Consider the following 22,872-nt stretch of genomic DNA (forward strand, 5'->3'; position numbering starts at 1 on the left):
ACTTAATACATTTTGAACCTAAAAAAACAACAAAAAATACTTTCAAAAGTTGCTTAGCAACAGTCTTTTTTTCCATTTACTGCATAAGAGCTATGAAAAACCTACAAATTATTTATTTATCTCAGAAAAAAGATCCCTTTTATTAATGTACTGAGGCGGTGCAATTAAACAAACAATTTCCTCTGGATCATACCAAATAATATGTCTCTGGCCATCTCCAATGATATCCTATTTTTTCCATAACTTTGATTTTGAATTTATCTTCTGTTGTTTCTTCTACTACTCCTGGAAAATATTTCTTCTCGTAAGCTACTTCTTATCTCTAAATCCATAGAATTGTTAGCTTTTAGCTTTCTAGTTCTTTCACCTATTTCTCTACCAGAACCAACATTTTTGTTTAAAACTTTAATTTTTTCTGTTTCCTTGCCATCAGATTCTGCATTTTTCTTGTGATGTTGGGTGCTTTTTTTTCTTTTTCTTCAAGTTTTTGTTTTTTCCTTGCTTCCATTTCACTTTTTTCAGCTTCTGCTCTTTTCTGGTACTCTATGAAATCATCAGTAATCGTTACTACAGGTGTTAATTTTTTTATAGTCTTTCTTATGGACGTTTGAGATATTTTTCTGGGGAAATAAAATGCATTTTTAAATGGCGTTGGAAATTTTGGAGGACTGACAAAATAGAATTCAGCAGAATTTATGTGAGACTGATAGTTGATTCATAATTGAAAACAGACCTCATCGAAAAAAGCCTCTCTCTCTTTATCTCGAAAGAATTCATACGATATGTTATTGAAATAGACCGATCGTTACAACATACGAATCATCATGATTCGACAAGGTTCTGACATCTACACACTAAACTCCTGTAATTGATTACTATATATATGGATCTCCCTCCAATCATACACCTGCTCTTTAAAAAGAGGTATGGCAGTATGGCTATATCATAAAACGTATCTTACTTGATTGATCACTGCTCAACATGAATCTTATCTGAACTATCACATAGGTCTCCAAGGAATGTGCAATACTATACACAGCAATATGCATAACATTTTTATGGAAATTACAGAATAGAGATTGTATTGTGAGTTGCTTACTACATTACGTTTTTAGGTTGGTTTTGTATTTCGAGTCTCAGGTAAAAAACGTTAATATATTCGGTATTAGAACAATCCTATAACAATGCATAACACAAACAACTGTTTGATATATGATGATGATACGATGTATATGTAGACATAGAAAAGGTATTTAACATAGTGTAATAAGCAGTATTATTGAAATAAAATAAATACATATGTATTTATATATTATACTGTATTTTATCTACAACCATAAATTAATTTAGAATGTACAGCGACTACCGGGAAAATATAATAAGTAGCTGTAAACGTTAATAAAGTGATGATAGCGTCCAATCAAAGGAATGCTGTGACTTTATTTTAAACTTTAAAAATTCGTAAGTATATTTTTTAGTTTATATTTCCTTATTTGACATTTAAGATTGAGGTTATGAGGTTATTAAAAGGTAAACATTGTAGTGATTGTATGTAGTAAATAAAATTAATTATTAAATTGCACTATTACTATTTATATGGATATATATATATATATATATATATATATATATATATATATATATATATATATATATATATATATATATATATATATACATATATATATCTTTCAGATGAACTCGGATATGATGGCACCAGCACTAATCCTCATAGGCGTGGCCAGGTTTTTTTTAGCGTGGGTCTCAAATTGCTGAAAATCATCAATCATAAATTATTTTAATTTCCGACAATGATATTTTCATATAGGTATGAAAAAAAACACTTTACATATCTGGGTAGTTGGATTGACTGCAGGGTTGAAAATGACGAGGAAATTTCGACCAGAATAGAAATTGCACTAAAAAGCTTTATTTACTGGCGTTTTGTATTGTTTAGTAGAAGTCTGTCATTGACCACACGTCTAAGAGTATTGAAGTGCTACGTCTAGTCGGTTTTGTTCTATGGATGTGAAACCTGGATAACAAAAATAAAAAATCTTAATAAATTAGAAGCATTCGAGTTGTGGTGTTACCGTAGCATGCTCAGAATCCCGTGAACAGCATACATATCTAACGAACGTGTGCTAGGGACCATGCTCAAAGAGCGAGAATTGATCAACGTCATCAAAATAAGAAAGGTCTGATACTTCGGCCATATAATGAGAGGACCTAAATATCGCTTAATCCGGTTGATTATTCAGGGCAAAATCGAAGGAAAACGCTGGATCGCACGAAAGCAACTGTCCTGGCTGCTTAACATTGGGCAATGGACAGGTCTAACGATCGAGGAATTGTTTCATCTAGCTTCCGACTGAGAAACATTTCGCCAGTTTGTTAATACGACGATAGCCAACGCTTGAAAACAAGCACGGCACACAAAAAAGCATTAATGCCTTTGGCTTTTCAATTAGAAAAGTACTACCTTTAAGGATATATCAAAAACAATAGCAATCTGCTAGTGGTGAGTGGCATCAGAAGTCTCGTCATCACAGAAAGAGTTTAATTTTAGTTCCTTTTAAATATCAAAGAATGTAAAATATTATTTTGAATGTAGTTGCTAAGATAAGTGCAGTTTTTTGGGCCTGATTCCAAGTATGCCTTAAATGTAAGGTCATATTTGTTAAGAAGTTGTACAATTTCGAGAAAGAATCCTTTTTGATCATTTTTTTTTTTCATTTCATCATAACCACGAAGAGGTTTTCCACCTTTTACTAGAACTATAATTATATCAATTAGTTTCTTCGTATAATCTAAATTTTTTTGTAGTTAATTCTCTCTGGCTTTCAATTCAGCCTAATTTTTATTTTGGATTTGGAGATCTACGGACTTATTCACGTTATAACTCTTTCAAATTTATGTCCTAAATTCATGACAACTTGTATTTTGATGCATTTTAAAATCATTCCATGATGAAAATCCAGTAGAAATAAACGCATCCTCTGTCGTTCATGCCAGAACATATGCACGAAAAACAGAAAGCTGCATCACAGCACCAGCTGTGGTCACAGCGGGTGCCGTGTTGTGAGCTGAGCAGAGTTGTTAGCAAAGTAAGGCTGGAGAGAAACCTTTGTAGGCCCAGAACCATTGTGTGGCACCATCACAGATGCTGCAAGAAACGAGGTTCAGAAGTGGTTGGTAAGAAATCATCAAAAGAAATGGAAAGCCACTCAAGGACAAATCTAAACTAGGAAAATAATCAACAATAGTGATAAAAAAACTGCGGGAAAATTTGATGAGACTACCACACACATCCTATGCCATTGCAATGCGTTAAGTGAAGTGAGGCAGGAGTTTACTGGTTAACTGAGGCTTGAACCAGAAGAGATCTTTAAACTACTACTTAGGAAACTGTTGGCCTTCGTTGATGCAGCAGGACGTATTTGAGTTAAATTAAAAATAAAACAGGGTTTGGTACAAAGGTCTTATGACCAAGTGCCAGAGATTAACGTATCTAGCTTGAACTAAGAAAAGAACCATTTTTGTGCATCAAGAACTATTTTTGGTTGCACAGAAAAATAATTAGTATAAATTATAGTAAACTTAAACAAGAATTACCATTAAGTTACCGCTAATTCCATAAATACATTAACTCATGCACAAACATTCAACCTAAATTAATAACAGTTTTTGTACAGTAATTGAAGCCAATATTCTAATTTCATGATCACTGCGCACATAAATTTGTCATTGACTATATAAAACAGATCATATCTGATAAGCGACTTTGTGAAAAAATTGTAATATGTTCAAGAAAAATATTAGATGGATTGTTTTTTTTTTTGACGAAGCACCTGTATTTTTTATTACAACTTAGGAATTAGCTTCTTTTCTGAAATTATCTTAAGTACATTTATCAGTAGAAAATATGTGGTTTTAAGAATTTGAATGTTGCTGCAGTATATTAGATTTTTAATTTGTAATAAGGGTTTATAATTTTTTTGATGGAATATATTTAGTAGAGTTAGGAACATTTAATGTTAAACTCCTATTGTGTACATCAAGATATTTCTATCTGATGTTATATACATGTTTGTACCTCGGGAATATCAAAAAATGTTAAACACAGCAACATTGTAATAAAAATATATAAATAAATAAAAAAAATTTGTTAGAGTCTGTATTAACTAAAGATCAAGAATCGTCAAATGTCATTCTTCCCACTCCATGATTCTTAAGATATCTTCTATATTGCTTATATTTATTGTTTTCGGCTAACTGTTTCTTAGCATTTTCTTCTTCCTGTTTATGCCATTCATCAAAATTGGCCCTAATCCATAACTCTTGTTTTAAGAAATCTTCTTTTTTCTCATCTTCTTGGCTATTAAACTGATGTTCACTCATTTTCATATATTTTCTAATAATATACAGTTTTTCTTCTTCACTATAAGGTTGCTTCAACACACTGTGCCTCCAATACCAAGACACATACCAACAAATATATTTTACTAATGTATACGGAAATATAATTAATTGTATCCAGAGCACATCAGTAATAGATGGCTTGGCATAAGCCCCTTTAATATCCATCTTATCTTCTATTACTTTTTTTATGATGGTTTCAGTTTCTTCTTTTAACTCTTTTTTATTTTTCTTCTGCTTTTTATCATTTTGTAGAAGCCCGTCTTCTTTGGCGATTTCTAGCGCTTTGTTTCTATACTTTGGCACAGTCATAAAATACTTAATAGCAAGGTCATATTTCTGCCAACCACTGTAATACTGGATTATTGATATTATGGAAATTGTCACTATTAATACTATTCTTACATCTACTTTTGGAGCCACTCTTCTTCGATAATATCTGAAACGAAAGAAAATGGAAACTTACTAACATAACTCAAAAATTATTCCTATAATTTAATACTATTTTATTTAAGTCTCAACCTATTATACAGTTTCTTCTTTAAAATAAGGTCTTGCATATAGCAGACCAACAGTCAATAAAATATACCAAAACTAAACTGAAACGTGTGATTTTAATTATTTCATCTTCTCATATTAAGAAAATATTACATGGATATAAGATATTCCTTGAAATAACTTAATAGATGATATTAGTCTTTATTTATTTGCATGCGTTATCATAATATAACACATGCTTATGCTCATAAATCTTTCCAGTATATGATTTTTAGTTATTGAGAACATAGAGAAGTTTTTTCAGGAAGCCATAGATAGCAGATAGCCAGTGTGTCCCCAATGCGTGGAGGACGAGTATAACAATACCAATACACGAGAGAAGAAACAAGAAAGATCCTACCAATTACTGTACCATTAGATTGTGGTACATAAGATGATGTGTTACGATTACTAAAGGAGAGAAATCAGCCCAACAGGATGATAAAGATAGTTAAAGACATTAATACACAGAACAAAAGTTGAGAATAAACTAACATTGGAAGTAGAAATCAACTCGGGAATTCTAAATCATTGTGATAGCTTGAGCCCATTACTTTTTAATTTAGTAGTGGACAAAATCATACAAGATATTAAAAGTACACACGACATTATTATTTTTAATTTTCATGAAAGAGGCGATAGGCTGTTTCAATTTTGCCAAGAACAGAATATTACTATTATGAATACATGATTCAAATTACCTGAGCGCAGACTTTATACATGGAAATCGCCACAAGACGATGATAAAAATTGCGTCAGAAACCAAATAGATTATATCATGATCAACCAGAGATACCGAAATAGCATACAAAGCGCAAAAACTTACCCCGGTGCAGATGTCCCTTCCGACCACACCTTGCTCGTCGCCAAATTCAAAAACACGTTGAAAAGCAAAAAGAAAGAAGAGAGAACAGAAATCAGACATGAGCTTACTCAAGGATATAGAAACGAGACAGAAGATATCACAAGAACTTAACCACGAATGTCGAGAACTTAAAAACAGACAAAAGGAAAATGATGTACCAGAAGAATCCGACGATTTAAACCAAATATGAAAAGAACTTAAGACTGTATTTCTAAAAGCTGAAGACCACCTTAAATACACGAATCAATGAGGCAAGAAACCATGGATAACTAATGAAATATTAGAAATAATGAATGTGAGACGACAACACAAGAACAAAGACTGGAATAAATATAAAGAAATACAAAGACTAATAAGAAAAAAGATAGTGGAAGCAAAGGCACAGTGGCTTGTAGAAACTTGCGAAGAGATAGAAGACCTACAGAATAAACATGATGATAGACTTCTCCATACAAAAATTAAAGAAATGTGTGGGATCAGAAACGCTAGGCAGTGTGGCACAATAACAAGCACGGATGATAGAGTCCTGACCACAATAGAAGAAATAAGCGTTGAATGGAGAACATACATACAAAACCTATTCTCAGATGATAGAACAATAAATTTTGATAGACAAACAAACATCGAAAATAACCACTTGCCCATCTGAACATCAGAAATAAAATACGCCTTAAAAAATATGAAAACCGGAAAAGCCTCTGGACCTGACTACGTACATAGTGAAATTATACAACTTTTGGAAGAAGACAATTTAAAACTATTATCAAGATTCTTTAACAGTATATACAAGACTGGTACAATTCCACAAGATTGTTTAACGTCTACGTTTGTGAAAAATCAAAACATTGTGTAATATCAAAACATTTGTTGATACATTTATTGCCAAAAAGCTTTTTACATTGCTGATATAACACACAAATTTATAATGCCTCCCAAGAAATTCGTAAGTGTAGGAGACATAAGAAATACATCAGAAATTTAAGTGTTTCTGACTCATTACTACAAATGAACCATGGTAATTTCAAACCATAGGGCATTATGTTTTAATATAAATGTAATTGGCATATTTAGTTTCTGTTAAATCATTAGTACTACTTGATGCTTTTACAATCAATATTTATCTAAAGACATACTTGTTAGCATATTTTCTTACGTGAACAATGGCAAACATTGCTTTTAATTTTGAATATTGAAAAATTTTATTATTAATATAAAAAACTATGACAACAAATGCTTTGAGATTTGAACTTTGCACTATTTCAAAAAGTAGTGTTAACGAATTTGATCAGTAAACTGACCAATTATGAATCAATTTGATTCAATTACAAGCGAATTTCATAATACTTGACATAGGTTAATGGTAACCTTTCATTTGAAATTCTAAACAATATCCTTTCTTGTGATTTTGGTAAACTAAATTATTTGCTTCTTCAAGCATAAAATTGCTATATTTGCAAAGAATAAATGAAGCAAAACAAAGTGAAAGCATTATTTTTTGCAAATGTTTGGTACACTTTCTGTAATTATGTAATATTTTTTGCTAATACCTTTACCGATTATATAAGTATTAGTTTAAATAATTTGAAAAATGTCAAAAAATATTAAAATTGAAGATTGATGAAAATGAGTATATTAGGCGAGCGGTTTAACCCTAAAAAGACGCTTAGAAACAGAATATACCGACTAACTTTTTTTGGATTTCTACTGCACCAAACCTTTTTTATTCGATTCTACATATTTTTTCAAGTTCACATTAATTTTTTTTTAAATTTCTCCAAGTGGTTCGGAAATTATTAAACAAATAACTTATACCGAAAAAAACAATTTCCCTATTCGCTTCGAGTAAAATTTTTTAGACATATCTCAACGAAGTAAATACTTTTTCTCCTTTGGTAAGAGGCTTCGCTTCTCTTCTTTAGCAAAATTTTAATCTTCAAAAATCTTCTTTTGTGCATAACATTTTGTGATGTTACGTTACCATCTATGAGTTGTTTTTATAAGAATAAACTAATAATTATGCTTATCCACAGGTATTCAGTGCTTTACCGCACAAATATCACAACGAAGAATTATTATGCAGCTAATTTATAAAATGCGATTATCTCGAAAACTGTCGAGTTTTAAAGTTATTAGCAGGTATACCTTTTTTTGTAAGAATAATGTATCAGCAAATTTATGCCACATATGTAGCATATGTGGCGCCCTCTATCAGCTACATCATAGTATGTATCAAATTATAATTTTTCATACTCCCAGTTTTAAATTTTTATACATAAATGTTCAAAAACATAAAGTTATAGCAAAAAAGAAAATTTCCACTTTAACACCCTGTATCTTTCTTGATATTAAAATTTTATTAAAGCAAATTGGCTTAAATCGTAATATTTTAAAGTATATATATATATATATATATATATATATATATATATATATACATATATATATATATATATATATATATATATATATATATATATATACACTTGAGTGCAAAACAATCGACTTAAAAGCGATATTTGAGATAACACCTTCTATTTCAATATAAGAAGTATGAAAATAAAAAGATGTAATGTGCAAACAATAACTTTATTATTGAACTTAATACGCAATACGAAAAAAGTTTTCTAAATATTCATCATTGGAACTAACGCAAGAAAGATGTTATGAACAGCGAAATCATCAATTACAAAATGAATTTCTTTATTTTTCAGTATTTGATAATACCACGCCTACTCCTAATTACACTTTCTAATCAATTTCGCATATCTCCGATGAATTTTCTAATAAATTCTTGAGACATTGCTTCCTACTCAGCATTAAGCGCAGCTCTCAACTCCATTATGCACCTTGGTGCATGATTTCTGTCCCGGATCCTTCATTTAAGGTCATCCCAAACATGCTCTATTGGATTTATGTCCGAGCTCAACGTAGGCCAATTTATTGTAGGTATACCAATCTCAGTCAGATAGGTGGTGGTGACTCATACGGTATAGCATCATGCATTATCGCGCAGTATCATAAAGGCATCACCAATAAATCTCGCGTATGGAACCACATGTTCCTCCAAAATGTCTCAGATGTAACGATCCGCCGTTAAACCTCCTCCACGTCCTCCACCAGGCACGAAAACTAACTCGGTTTTTTCCATCCATGGAAATGCCTGCCCAAAACATACAAGAACCGCCTCCATATGGCACAATTTCTCATATATAACATTAAGCAAATCGCTCTCCTGGCCTTCTATAGACTCGATGTCTCTTGTCGTTGCCATTTAGCAGATTCTACTTCCGTCGGAGAATAATATGTGACTTCATTGATAGTCGTCCCAATCCAGATATTCGCGAGCAAATTCTAATCGTCTTTGCTTCTGGGCAGCAGTTAGCTTGGGACCTGTAGCTGCCCTTTTTGGTGTCAGGTTGGCTGCTTTCAGTCTCCTTCTGACTGTCCAAATGCTGGTAACCACACCTCGGACCTCTTTAAGCTCTACTTTGAGATTAGCACCAGTCAAATATCGATTTCTTAGAGATTTCGATACAAGAAATCGATCATCTCTCTGTTATTCGTTTACGGCCTTCTCCTTGTCAACGGACATAATCACCAGTATCTTGGTGCCGACAATACACTCGGGGCACAGCAGATTTTCCTTAATTTAGTTGATTTGCTACGGACCTGTGGCTCAGATCTTCTATAATGCTACTGCTTCAGCTACTTTGACAGATGTGGTATCCATTTGTAATGCAGTTGCGTAATACTGATGTAGTAGTGGGTTGCTATGGAAACTGATGCGTACGATGTTAACCGAATGCGTTAAGTCAGTGCATGTAGATTTTTATAAGTCAAGTTCTGAACCCCTCTCTACATGTTGCATTATTTATTTATAAAAATGATCTGGTCCGTCATCTGATTCACCAAAAAACAAAACTTTTTTAAAATTTATTAATGAGGTTCACGATTATACACTAAATATTTTTATATTTACACTTTTTAGATTGAAACAAGAGTCATACTTTCGCAAAATAATTTTGTGTCGATTATTTTGCACCACTCAAGTGTATAATATATATATATATATATATATATATATATATATATATATATATATATATATATATATATATACAGCCATAGACATCCATTTATCCTTGTCAAAATTTTTTTACTTGTACTTGAGGGTTTAAGGATTATAAAGCTTTTTATATAATTATTGTTATTCATTTATAGTAGTTCTTTACGAAAAAAATCCCAAAATTCGTTAATTAAGGCATTTTTTCAACAAATAACTGAAAAAGGAAGCATTTTTCGAAAAATGACCACGATAGAAAAGTATTTACTTCGATGAGATACATCTAAAAAAATTCACTCAAAGCGATTTAGCAAACTGTTTTTTTTTTGTTATAAGCTATTAATAGCTTATAACAAAAAACTTATAACAATTTCCAGCTCACTTGAAAAAATTAAAAAAAAAACTACATTTGAACTTGAAAAAATACATAAAATTGAAAAATTAAAAAAGGTTTGGTGCAGTAGAACTGCAAAAAAATTAGTCAGTTTATGCTCTTTTTAGAGTGGTAAACCACTTCTATAGTGGTCTATATTGAAGAAGGAATGTCAGCACTATATCTTAAAAATATTAAGGTTAATAAAATGTGCTCTAATAAAAGAAATAGTTATCGTTGGTTGTTTAGTTATTGAAAATAATCATTTTAGTTTTCTCTTATCACTTGAGTTTAAAACAGTTGAAAATAAACAGATTGCCAATATTAACTCTTATAAAAGTGTAAGTATATATTGAAATAAGTAGCACAACCAATATAGGTATATATAGGAAGTAAAATATTACATATAAGTAATTTAGATGTGTTTTATGTCAGATGAATCCATTATCAAAATTGAAGAGGATTTGAACCTGCATGGAAAAGCAGAATTGGTATGTAGTCTATTTCCTACACCAATAGATACTTTAACAGTAGCTTCATATATTAAACTATTTGTGCTAATAATACTTTTATACAGATTTATGGAACTTATGCTTTACCACAGACATATTTCTCACCTATATTATCTGCAAAGAAGCAATATAAATAATCCAAGTTGTTCAAGTTTTTCTTTTTGCCAAACAACTGTTAAAGTCAGCCTGATATTGCATAGTTCAAAGAAAAAAAAACTAGTTAAAAAAGACTACTATGATTGTGATAAGTGATTGAAAAGTATTGTACTACTATAAGCACTTGTTGACAGACTAATCTATTCACTCTCAACAATATTTAGAAAGTGCTGAAGTGTTAAAAAGAAGTAACAAAATATTCAAAAAACTGATTTGATGATTTTCTTAATGTTCCATTAGATTTTGAACAACTAAGTAGACGAGCTATAGTAGACAGATTACAACTTTGTTATTTGTCAAGGCCTTTGAATCAATGGGTTTGGCAACACTTATTGATATTGTACTAGTATATACTTACTGGGATATATTTGATATGGTAACAATATGATAAACACATATCATTAGGCACCAAAAGTAGATACACTCATCAATAAGTTATGTAGGCCACACTTTCAAAAACAAATATTGACAGATATAAAAGCACCTTTCAAATGGGAGACATAATCAGAAATATTTCAAAATACTCTTTGTAGATAGCAACTGCATAAACTTTACTATATTAATTTATACTACACATTTCACTTATTTTAATCACAATATTGTTTATAGTTTTAAAAAGATTCAATTATTAAAAAGTATTATTTATTAAGTTAAAATAATATTTTATTTTCTACAAAAAAATACTGTGCATGGGTAGGATTTGATCTCTAATTTTATAAAATGCAAAAATTTAAGGTTTAGCATTCCCAGCGTCACTTTTTCATATTTCAGAAGCAGTAGTAGTTTGTGGACCAGTAAAGGTGTAGTGGTTAAGGGGGATCACATGAGAGCTTCTTGGCATTGCAGGAACAGAGGAAAAAAAGTAAAATATTCCCACAGCATATACCAAAAAATGATGTTGAAGTGTGCTTCTTTATGTGTCTACATTCATAGCTTTCAAGTATTCAACTTTTTAGTGAATGAAGATTCTGATTTTTGTAAAAACAGACAATAGATGTCACATGCTCTAGAGTGTTATGAGAAGTGCAAATTATGGCTTCTTATGCCTCCCAAATGTACTTTACTTGATATAAATACTTCTTAAAAATAACACACTACCTGAATGCAGAACAGTGATATTTGCAGATGAAAATGAGTGTTGTATTTAATTAAAGCCAATAAACTTAGTCCCTACTTATATAGGTAGGAATATGTTGTTAACAGAGCAATTGTTAGTTCCAATCAAATTAAATGGGAATGAACAAAAAACTGAAAACATAAATTTTTCTTTAAAAAATCCAACATGATAGAAACACTGCAACCAACATCCTTAAGAATTCAATAAAAATTGTAAACTGGGAGACTCTATGTACTGACTACTATGGACTTTTTCACTCAGTTAGACTGTTGGTCTAGGGACACCCAGATCATTCCATGCCTGTGTTTGGACTACAAAGACAGGAAGTAAGGATTATTGCAGGAGACCTTCTTTTATTGATTTTAATATACTCATCCTACCCTGACAATACATATTAAAAAGTTTTTTATATTTCCATTAGAATTTCAATAATTTTTCTCTTTAGAGAGACACTTCTATTATTCAAGATCTCATGGAATACAACTTGTCACTATGCACCAACATTCTTTAATGATTAATTCAGGAAAATTCAGTAATATAAGATCCAAAATGAGTTAAAGAATGTTAATGAAGACAAGGTAAATGAAAAAGAAGCAGCTGTAAAATAGTAAATTAATAAAAACTGAAAAATTACCTATAATAATGAGCGTAGTACTCATCTGGATTATCCAACATATAATCATAATCTGATCTAGCTTCCTCATCTTTAAGAATTTCATATGCATTTGCAATTATTTTAAATCGTTCCTCGGCTTTTTCCTTAGCTTCTGGTGTTCTGTGCAGATCAGGGTGATACTGTCTGGCCAGTTTTCGATAACTTCTAGATATTTCATTTTTGGTTGTCTCCCTTGTAACTTCCAACACATCATAACAGTTTTCTTTTCCACAATATATTCCTTCTAAAAGTTGACCACTAGCCGAAACAGATAATATGAACAGAATGGATGTTACAGCTATCAAATACTGTAGCATTGTATATCTATATTATATCTCAAAAATTAAAGCAGGAATCAACACTCACTTTCAAATTATTGAACTAGACTAACATGCTGTGCTTATTATTAATAGGTACTATATTGTACAAATCGCACAGCTGGCCTGGCCTGTCAGCGCAGAACAGGATATTTTGACATTTCATATAACAACGTAACCTACCAAAATCTTCTTCTGTTTCTCTTTTGAACTATGTTATAAAAGCTTTAAACCAACAAAACAATCAATAATTCAAGGTCCATTCGCTTAGCTCGGGCATATTATTTTGACAGATTCATAGTCGGAAACACAGAATACTAATCACAAGTGTGATTAGTATTCTGTGGTCGGAAACCTACAATACAACAATCCCCACTTCTCAGTATTAATAGTTCAAATATACTACTATTGGAGACTTCTTCCTTCGAAAAAAGAAGAATTATTCTAAATAGTGGAAGTGTATACTAAACCCATAAAATTTTCCCTGTATATTTAAAATATAATTTGTTACAATTTAACATATTGTAGTAAATATTTGCATTATTCGCGTTGTTTATTTTATTTAATATAGTTTTATTATTTCGTTTAATTTTTTTGTTAGTTATATTTAGTTAATTAGTTAGTTCTATTTTGAATTTTATTATTATGGATATTCAAAGTTTTCCATTTGTTCCATCAGCTAATGCGTTGGTAAGATTTTCTTTAATAACTATGATAAAATGTTCTTTAAAAGTTAATATTTTTAGATGAGTAAGGATGCTATTAAATTACAAAGTAATGAAACTGCACAAAGGTTTATTCAAAATGCTTACCATTTTTTTTAAATTATTTGCCGAATGAAAACCCTGTTGAGGTAAGTTGATCATTAAAATGTATTTATCGAATTATGTAAATGTTACAAATGTTCTTAATAACAAAAACATTTCAGTTACCATCCAAATGTCTGAAAGTCTCAGAAAAAAGTGTGCGTAAATATAAAGTTGGGCCTAAATACAATCCTCACTTTAAATAAGAAAAGTCACAAAAGGAAATTAACGACTGACTTAAATGGTAGCGTCAAAAATCAAATTCGCTTAGAAATTTATCGCATGTATAAAGTAAGTTTCTATTATACATATAGGTATAAAAATATATTATATTTTATAAAGAAGTTAGGCTAATTTAGGCAACCAATTTAAGATTTTTGTAGCATTTAGCTTTAATTTCTTGAGAATAGTTTCAATAAACGAATTAACTTAACTGTAACGTATCTATTAGTAAGATAACTTTTAATATTATTGATGAGATAGCCTGACACTCGTGCTGATTCCAGTTTTGTTATATGTGCCCAGTTGGCAGAGTTGAATGCATTCTTCACATCAAACATAACCAGTATGGCCGATCTTTTCTTTGTATTTTTTACAGTATCAGTTAAACTTTTTACCGCGTCTATGGCTGATTTAGATTTTCTAAATCCGTATTATCTGTTGGAGATAGTCTCTGTTTCACTTAATTCATCTTCTAGGCGATTTTTGACAATATTTTTGTATAGTTTTCCCAGACAGTCTAATAAACATATAGTTTTAGCTGGTCTGGAAATTATTGTCTTGTTAGCAGCTCATTGAGTGCTCTTCTAGTAGCTTCTGGGCATCCATTTACTAGTATTTTTATCGCCTCTGGTGGCACACGGTCCGGTCCAGGAGATTTACCTATTTTGATGGAATTGGCGGCTCTGTAGTGTACTCGTATCTGGGGGCTAGGGAGATTGAAACCTCGGAAGCCCTGAAGAAGACATCGAAGAGGATGTCGAAAGCTCGGCGCAATGATAATTAACGCGGTTCAACCCGGAAGACTGTTGAGTTTAATTTTAATATTAATTCTCGTAGTGGACAATTTTTTTTAAATGACTGATTTTTACACGGTGAACTGAATTTTACATTGTTTTTTTCTCTGTGTGTACTATGAAATGTCTTTGCATACTACTTTTCCGAGAATATCGTTTAAAACAAATTTTGTACTAAGATTTTCCCCAGTGTGAATTTTCGTATATATATCCAAAGATTGTTTATAAGCAAACTGCCTTAAACAAATTTCACACGGGTAAGGTTTTTCTCCAGTGTGGATCCTCAAATGCTTTTTCACACTTCTTGATTCACTAAATTGCTTAAAACAAATTTCACACTTGTAAGGTTTTTCCCTTAGATTAAAGAAACCGTTTCTTTAATCTAAGGTTTTTCCCCAGTGTAAACTGTCGCATGTATGCCCAAAGAATTTTTCTGGGTAAACTGCTTTAAACAAATTTCACACTTGTAAGATTTTTCTCCAGTATGCGATTTCATGTTTCAAATTGAGTAGCAATCTGATTCTCGAAGCGTGAACACGTACCGTCATTCAAAGCGCTAGAGAACTTCCTTATCGTAAAACTACCTAATTAACTAGTAATTATCTTATTAGCATCAAAAGATTGTTAAAGTGAAAAGTAACAAAAACTAAGTGATTAGTCAAACAACCAAAAGAAATATGTTCCCTTCGGGGAACTTATTAGGATTTGATAATAATGGCCAACCAATTTATCAACAAATGAATACTATACAGGATGTCCCAACAATAAATAACCAGAGCCAGTCAAACCAAACAGCAGTAAAACCGCAAGTACCATTTTTGTATTTTAATCAAACACCATCTGCTAACCAGACAACAAATCAAATGTCATGCCTAAACCAAATATCTATTCCAACCCAAATAGCTATACCAAACCAAGTACAATTTCCTAGTCAATCAACTGCACAAAATATTTATAACACTCAAAACCCTATTCAGTCCCAATACACAACAGTATCCACAAACCCTCAATGCTCACTCTCATCATCACAAAACATCAATAACTACACGGATAGCGATAGCGACGTAGAACTTAACGAAACAGAAAACGAAAATAAACATCCTTGGCAAGAAGTTGGCAATAAGAGAAAAAGGGTGAAAAGACAAAAAACTTCAGAAATTCCCAACCAAATCCAAACACAAAACAGATTTGATTCCCTCTCAAAAGAAAATCTAGATGAACAAACAGACAATTTATCAAATACACCAAACACAAATATAACCAAAAAAGATCCCTCACCGCCACCAATCTATATTTATGGAGTTACTGACTATAGTGCTATGATAGCAAACCTTTCAACTGCAACTGCGGCCGAAACCTATTACACCAAAACCATTTCAAATAATACAGTAAAAATTAACCCTTCAAACTCAGACACCTACAGGAGACTCATACAGCACCTTAGAAAAGAAAACATTGTACATCACACTTACCAACCGAAACAAGAGAGGGCCTATAGAGTTGTCATAAGAGGATTACATCATTCAACACCCACAGGAGATATCTCGCATGAATTAAATAATAAGGGTTTTAAAGTTCGCAACATAATTAATGTTAGACATAGAGTTACCAAAGAACCATTGCCCTTATTCTTTGTCGATATAGAGCCAAATGAAAACAAAAAAAACATATTTAACCTGCAAGTCCTATGAAACTGCATAATAACAGTAGAACCACCTAGAATAAAAAATACAATAGTACAATGCACAAGGTGTCAAAAATACGGGCACTCAAAAAGTTACTGCCTGAGGCCATTCGCCTGTGTTTAATGCGGTGGATCACATGATACAAAAACCTGCAAAAAAGCAGGCGACACACCAGCAACATGTGCCTTATGTAATGGCAATCATCCAGCAAACTATAAAGGATGTGCTATATATAAAGACCTAGTAATTTCGAAAAACAAAAATATAACAAGCAGCATTCCTATACCTAGAGTTGCAAGCCTAAATAATAATAACAATAATGCTCACCACATACGCCAATCACATGTAACATATGCTCAAGTTGCTGCAACTAATACTTCTTCACAAGACAACAACAATAATTCAGACCTTTCAAATAAACTTACAGAATTCCTCAACGAATTTAAAAATATGTTTGCACAATTGATAAACCAAAACAGCATGATACTAAGCATGCTTACAACAGTGATAAATAGAACGTCGTAATGGCTAACTCACTTAGAATAGCAGAGTGGAACGCAAATGGTCTAACAAACCATGTGCAAGAAATTATACTATTTCTAAAAGTAACAAAATAGACATCCTACTTGTATCTGAGAGTCACACAACTGAGAGGTCTTTTATAAAAATTCCACACTACTCTGTCTATTACGCAAACCATCCAGATGGAACAGCCCACGCTGGTTCAGTTGTAATAATCCGTACAGCTATAAAACACTACGAACTTGCTCCATATATCACCAACAAAATTCAGAGTACTATCATAAAAGTACAAGCGCTCACCTTCCCATTAACAATAGCTTCTATCTACAGCCCACCACGCCATACCATCAACCTGGAGGAATACAGAGAGTTTTTTGAACAACTTGGCTCACATTTCCTAGTGGCAGGGGACTGGAATGCAAAACATACAACCTGGGGAGCAAGACTGATATCTCCAAAAGGCAGAAATCTATTAAACATCATACAAGATAATAACCTGAAATACCTAACAACTGGTACCCCCACATACTGGCCCACTGATAACAACAAAATTCCTGATCTGCTAGACTTTGCTATAACTAAGGGAATACCTGAAATACACAGCGACATTACCCCCAGTTTTGATCTACATTCGGACCACAGTCCCATCCTGATTACTTTAAGTACCAATATAATTTGGAAAACTCTTGCACCAAGGCTATGTTCCAGTAACACGAATTCGGTTTAATTCAAAGAAGAAATCAATGAAAAAATATCTCTTGACATTCGACTCAAACACAAAAACGATATTGAAGAAGCTGTAAAATATCTAACGGAACAAATACAACAAGCCGCTTGGAAAGCTACTCCTGAAAAGGAAAAAACCATTGATGAAAGGTATAGTATACCCCTCCACACTAGAACACTAGTAGAAGAAAGAAGAAAAGCCCGTCGCAAATGGCAAAGAACAAGAAACGCGATAGATAAAACAAATCTAAACAGGCTCACACACAGACTTCATTCCGCTATCCAAACAGCCAAAAACGAATCTTTTGAAAGATATGTCACAAACTTTTCTCTTGACGACAACTCTCTTTGGAAAGCCACAAAGAAATTCAAAAGGCCGGTAGTAATGAAATCACCAATTCGGAAAAATGATGGAACCTGGGCTCGTTCAGATATAGAAAAATCCAACAGATTTGCAGAACATCTATCAACCGTCTTCTCCACCCCACAGGCCAACGATATTAACGACGGGAAAATTAGAGACTTCCTTAATGCACCCTGTCAGCTATCATTACCACTAAAATACTTCTCACCAAACGAAGTCCGTAACGAAATCAACCTGCTTAACCCTCATAAAGCTCCAGGATTTGACTTTATAACTGGCGAAATCTTAAAAAAACTCCCAAGAAAAGGTGTCGTCTTAATAACCATTATTTTTAATAGCCTCCTGAGACTCTGCTATTTTCCAGTGCAATGGAAGTATGCACAAATTATAATGATACCTAAACCTGGTAAACCTCTAACTGAAGCCAGTTCGTACAGACCAATAAGTCTCCTTCCGACTTTATCAAAAGTCTTCGAAAGGTTAATCCTTAACAGAATAGAAACAATAATACCTATAGAAAACCTTATCCCAGATCATCAGTTTGGTTTTCGGTCAAATCACTCAACCATACAACAGTGCCATAGATTAGTCAACAAAATAAAAGAGAGCCTAGAAGGGAAACAAATCTGTCTATCAGCATTCCTTGATATACAGCAAGCATTTGATAGAGTGTGGCACGAGGGTCTTCTCTTTAAAATAAAAGCTCAGCTAACTGACCAAATCTACCTCCTCCTTAAATCATACTTGTCCGACAGATACTTCCAAGTTAAATTCGAAGGTGCTCTATCCAACTACCACCAAATAAAATCCGGAGTACCTCAAGGCAGTGTGCTTGGCCCATTCCTTTATCAAATCTTCACTGCTGATATTCCTATTAGCGAAAATACACTAATGGCAACATTTGCGGATGACACTGGTATACTAGCATCAGACATCAACGAAATATTAGCATTTAACAAATTGCAAAATCATCTCAATGAACTAGAAGACTGGCTTAAATGCTGGAAAATAAACGTCAACACAAACAAGTCTTGTCAAGTAAATTTCACAAATCGAAGAATTAGATGTCCACAACTACACCTAAATAATTCACTTATACCTATTAAAACAGAAGTAAAGTACCTGGGCCTTCATCTAGACGAAAAACTTACTTGGAAATCACATATTGCAGCCAAACGACGACACCTCGACCTAAAAGTTAAAAATATGAGCTGGCTAATCAACAGAAGATCGCAACTTTCATTAGAAAACAAACTGACCATCTATAAAACAATACTCAAACCAGTGTGGACATACGGAATTGAGCTGTGGGGCTGTAGCAAACCATCCAACACCAAAATACTGCAGACATTCCAGTCAAAAACTATTCGTACGTTAGCTAAAGCCCCATGGTATGTGTCAAACCAAACCCTTCATGCAGACCTCAACATCCCCTTCATCAATGATGTGATTGCCGACCACTCCAGAAGATACATGAATCGCAGCGCAGACCATCCAAACCATCTCATAGACGAATTATTCAACCCCCCACTGGTTGACAGACGTCTAAAAAGACTTTGGCCAGAAGATCTAGCTGCTAGGTAAATTCCAGAGAGTCGTCAATGGACGACACCTGCCACAAGCCAAGAACATACATCATATTTACTCATTTCTGTATTGAAGTAGATTGTAAATTAGCAATAAATAAATAAATAAAAAAAAATATGTTTCAAATTACTTCCTGTAGCAAATTTATTAAAACAAATTTCATACTCGTTTCAAACTCTTGTGCAACGCAAAACGAAAAGCTCGAATTTTAATGTTTCCTTTGGCGTAAACTACTAAAGTGCCCAAAAATCGGGTAATACAAAAAAAGGTAATAGAATAACCAAAATGACTTGAAAATCCAACAAAAATATGTAATTAGAGACTTATTTTACGTCGTCCTTTAATAAAAGCATCCTTATTTTGACATATACGCATTCACAGTTTTTGCGTCCTTTATTACTGTCCTTTAATAAAATAAAGATCGCCTTCATTTGAATTAAATTAAATACAGGCCATAGAACTTTTGTTTGTATACCCTTATTTTGACGTCACCTGTCAAATTACGTGAAGAAAGAAAAAGCCGTAAAGTTCAATTGTATTTATCATATTATCAATAGGATATAATATATATAATATATATATATATATATATATATATATATATATATATATATATATATATATATATATATATATATATATATATATATATATATATACAGTAGACTCCCTCTATAACGAGAACTGAAATGACAGACTAATTACCTCGTTATAAGCCGATCTCGTTATATCAGACAATAATAATACTGTGCATACATATGAATCTGTAGTTTTCTAAAACATTAACTTCCTATAGTGAAGCCATTTGGAGCAATATAAGATGCTAATAAATATTGTTTGAATGGCGTTTTTGGAAAAAAGTTATTTACTTTTATTGTCAATGAAATATATTAAAACATAAAAGAGTTGTTTACTTTTATTATCAATGATATACGTTAAAACAAAAAATCTGTACTTATATTTTTTTCCAACTACATAATGTATAAAGCGTATTTTCAAGGATAACATAAACTATTGCTTCTGCAATTTTAAGAACTCTGTCATTTTTAACTGCTTTAAATGGTCCAGTATCATTCTATCATATTTTCTAAAGATGTGAAACAGTTGTATTTATTCATTGTAAAGAAGTTTATTGCGGCTGCAGTTAAGTTTATTGAGGGGCTGTTTGAAAAGGTATTTATTTATAGCCACAACCCGACCAAAAACGTAAAAAACACGTTTTTGGATCTTATTTTCACTCATTATAACCAAACGGTTATAGTTCAATAGAAATTTCACGGGACATCTAATGTATCTCGTTATAAGCGAAACCTCGTAATAACCGTGTTCGTTATAGAGGGAGTATACTGTATATATAAATCATCATCATCATCGTTCTCAGCATATTCTACCGATTATGGTGTAGCCTCCCTTACATATTCATTCTTCATATCTGCCCACGATTGTCTAAAATTCGCTTTTCTGTGGCATGTTGTACCGGCTTGTTTCCTTGTCATAGTCCCATCTTAAATTTGGACGTCTTCTTGGTCTCTTGACGCCTCTTGGATGCCACAGTGTAATTCTAGTGGACCTATTGTCAGTTCTTCTCGGTAAATGTCCCGCCCATTGCTATTTTAAAGATTTAATTCTATGGATTACATCAATAACCTTGGTTTTCTGTCTGATCCATTCTATTATTTTTCGATCTCTCTTTGTTACATCTAACATGCATCGCTCCATTGACCTTTGAGTTTCGATTTATCGCTTTCTTTAGTGTCCAAGTTTTGCAGCCGTATGTCATGATTGGTAGTATACACTGATCGAATGCTTTTTTCTTCAGGTGGATTGGCATCTTCGATTTGAATATAATTGCATTTCTACCAAAAGATGTCCAAGCTAGTTTCATTCTTCTGTTGATTTCTGGAAGTAAGAAGCCAGATTTATGTTTTAATTGTCCCAGGTATACATACTCGTCTACTGTCTCAAGTGCAGTTTTGTTTATTATTACATCTTGGACATCCACTAGCTCGTTGTACGTAGTTTTTGTTTTTTCAAGTTTATTTTTAGGCCAACTTCATTGCTAGCTACATTTAGGTCGCTTATAAGTTTTTGTAGTTCTGCAGGATTATTAGCAATCAGAACGATGTCGTCTGCAAATCTTAGATGGCTGAGGTACTCTCCATCAATGAATATTCCTTTGTTCTGCCAGTTCATTTTGCTGAATATGTATTCATAAAGTGAAAAGTCTATTTTCATAGAGTGTTTTCATAAATTTTTATCTTAGCTTTTGCTTGTCTGTTATATTTGCTAAAGATTCTATGTACGGTTTGTCAAAGCTTCTATTACTGCCTTGGGATATGTAGAATCGAAAGCCTTCTCGAAATCTATGAAGGTTAATGCTAGCGGTATTTCATATTCTTTAGCTTTACTCATTAGTTCTCGAAGCGTATGAATATGATCTATGGTACTGAATCCACTTCTGAAGCTAGCTTGTTATCTCAGCTGTGCAGCATCTAATGCGTTTGTTAATCTGTTGCTGATGATCTTTGTGAATATCTTGTATACGATTGGTAGTAGACTTATAGGTCTGTAGTTTTTTATATCCTCTTTGCTACCTTTCTTATAAATGAGAATTATGTTTGCTGTATCCCAGTAGTCTGGTATGATCTCGATCTTCGGCAATTCGTTAATATGCCTGCTAAGATTGTCCAGGTTTTATTGCCAGTATATTTAAGCAGTTCCACTTTTATACCATCTATTCCAGCTGCTTTACCGCTTTTCATTTTTGCAATTGTCTACTTCTTCCGGAAGGACTTCTGGTACATCTTCTTGGTTACTGATTACTTCTTCAAGTGTGTCAGGAGCTTTGTATAGTTCGCTGTAGAATTTAGTTACGAGTTGTATTATTTCATTTCTATCCGTAATTCTGGTGTTTTGTTTGTTAGAGCAATGATTTGCTTCTTCCCAATGATTAATGTTTTTCTTGTTTTCGATTGCATTTTCTACCAGTCTTTCATTGTATTTTCTTATGTCTTCCTTAATACTCTTCCTTATTGTCTTACAAAGTTCTGTGTATTGTATTCTCTGTATGTTGCTACTTACTTTTATTTCCCTTCTTTGTCTTAGCATTATTTTAGTTTTATCACAGTTTACTATGTTCATTTTGTTTCTGC

At 32.4% G+C, this 22,872-nt stretch overlaps 1 protein-coding gene across 1 annotated transcript; it reads right to left on the reverse strand.

Annotated features, from left to right (window-relative positions):
• Positions 1–1,298: 1,298 nt before the first annotated feature.
• LOC140443536 (dnaJ homolog subfamily C member 25 homolog) lies at positions 1,299–13,167 on the reverse strand. Its single transcript, XM_072534849.1, has 2 exons — positions 12,677–13,167; positions 1,299–4,858 (listed from the first exon to the last, which is right to left on the reverse strand). Exons 1-2 carry the CDS (start codon positions 13,012–13,014, stop codon positions 4,192–4,194), a joined length of 1,005 nt encoding a protein of 334 aa, XP_072390950.1. The 5' UTR covers positions 13,015–13,167; the 3' UTR covers positions 1,299–4,191.
• Positions 13,168–22,872: the final 9,705 nt, after the last annotated feature.

This window comes from Diabrotica undecimpunctata, chromosome 6 (genome assembly GCF_040954645.1).
Source record: "Diabrotica undecimpunctata isolate CICGRU chromosome 6, icDiaUnde3, whole genome shotgun sequence".
NCBI classification, from domain to species: domain Eukaryota; kingdom Metazoa; phylum Arthropoda; class Insecta; order Coleoptera; family Chrysomelidae; genus Diabrotica; species Diabrotica undecimpunctata.

Bases quoted from the DNA above. Each gene is read 5' to 3' on its own strand.
- LOC140443536 (XM_072534849.1), bottom strand. From the start codon at position 13,014: ATGCTACAGTATTTGATAGCTGTAACATCCATTCTGTTCATATTATCT. The intron at 4,859-12,676 runs GTAATTTTTCAG...CTTTCGTTTCAG, and splicing joins TACTACGCTCATTATTATAG to ATATTATCGAAGAAGAGTGG.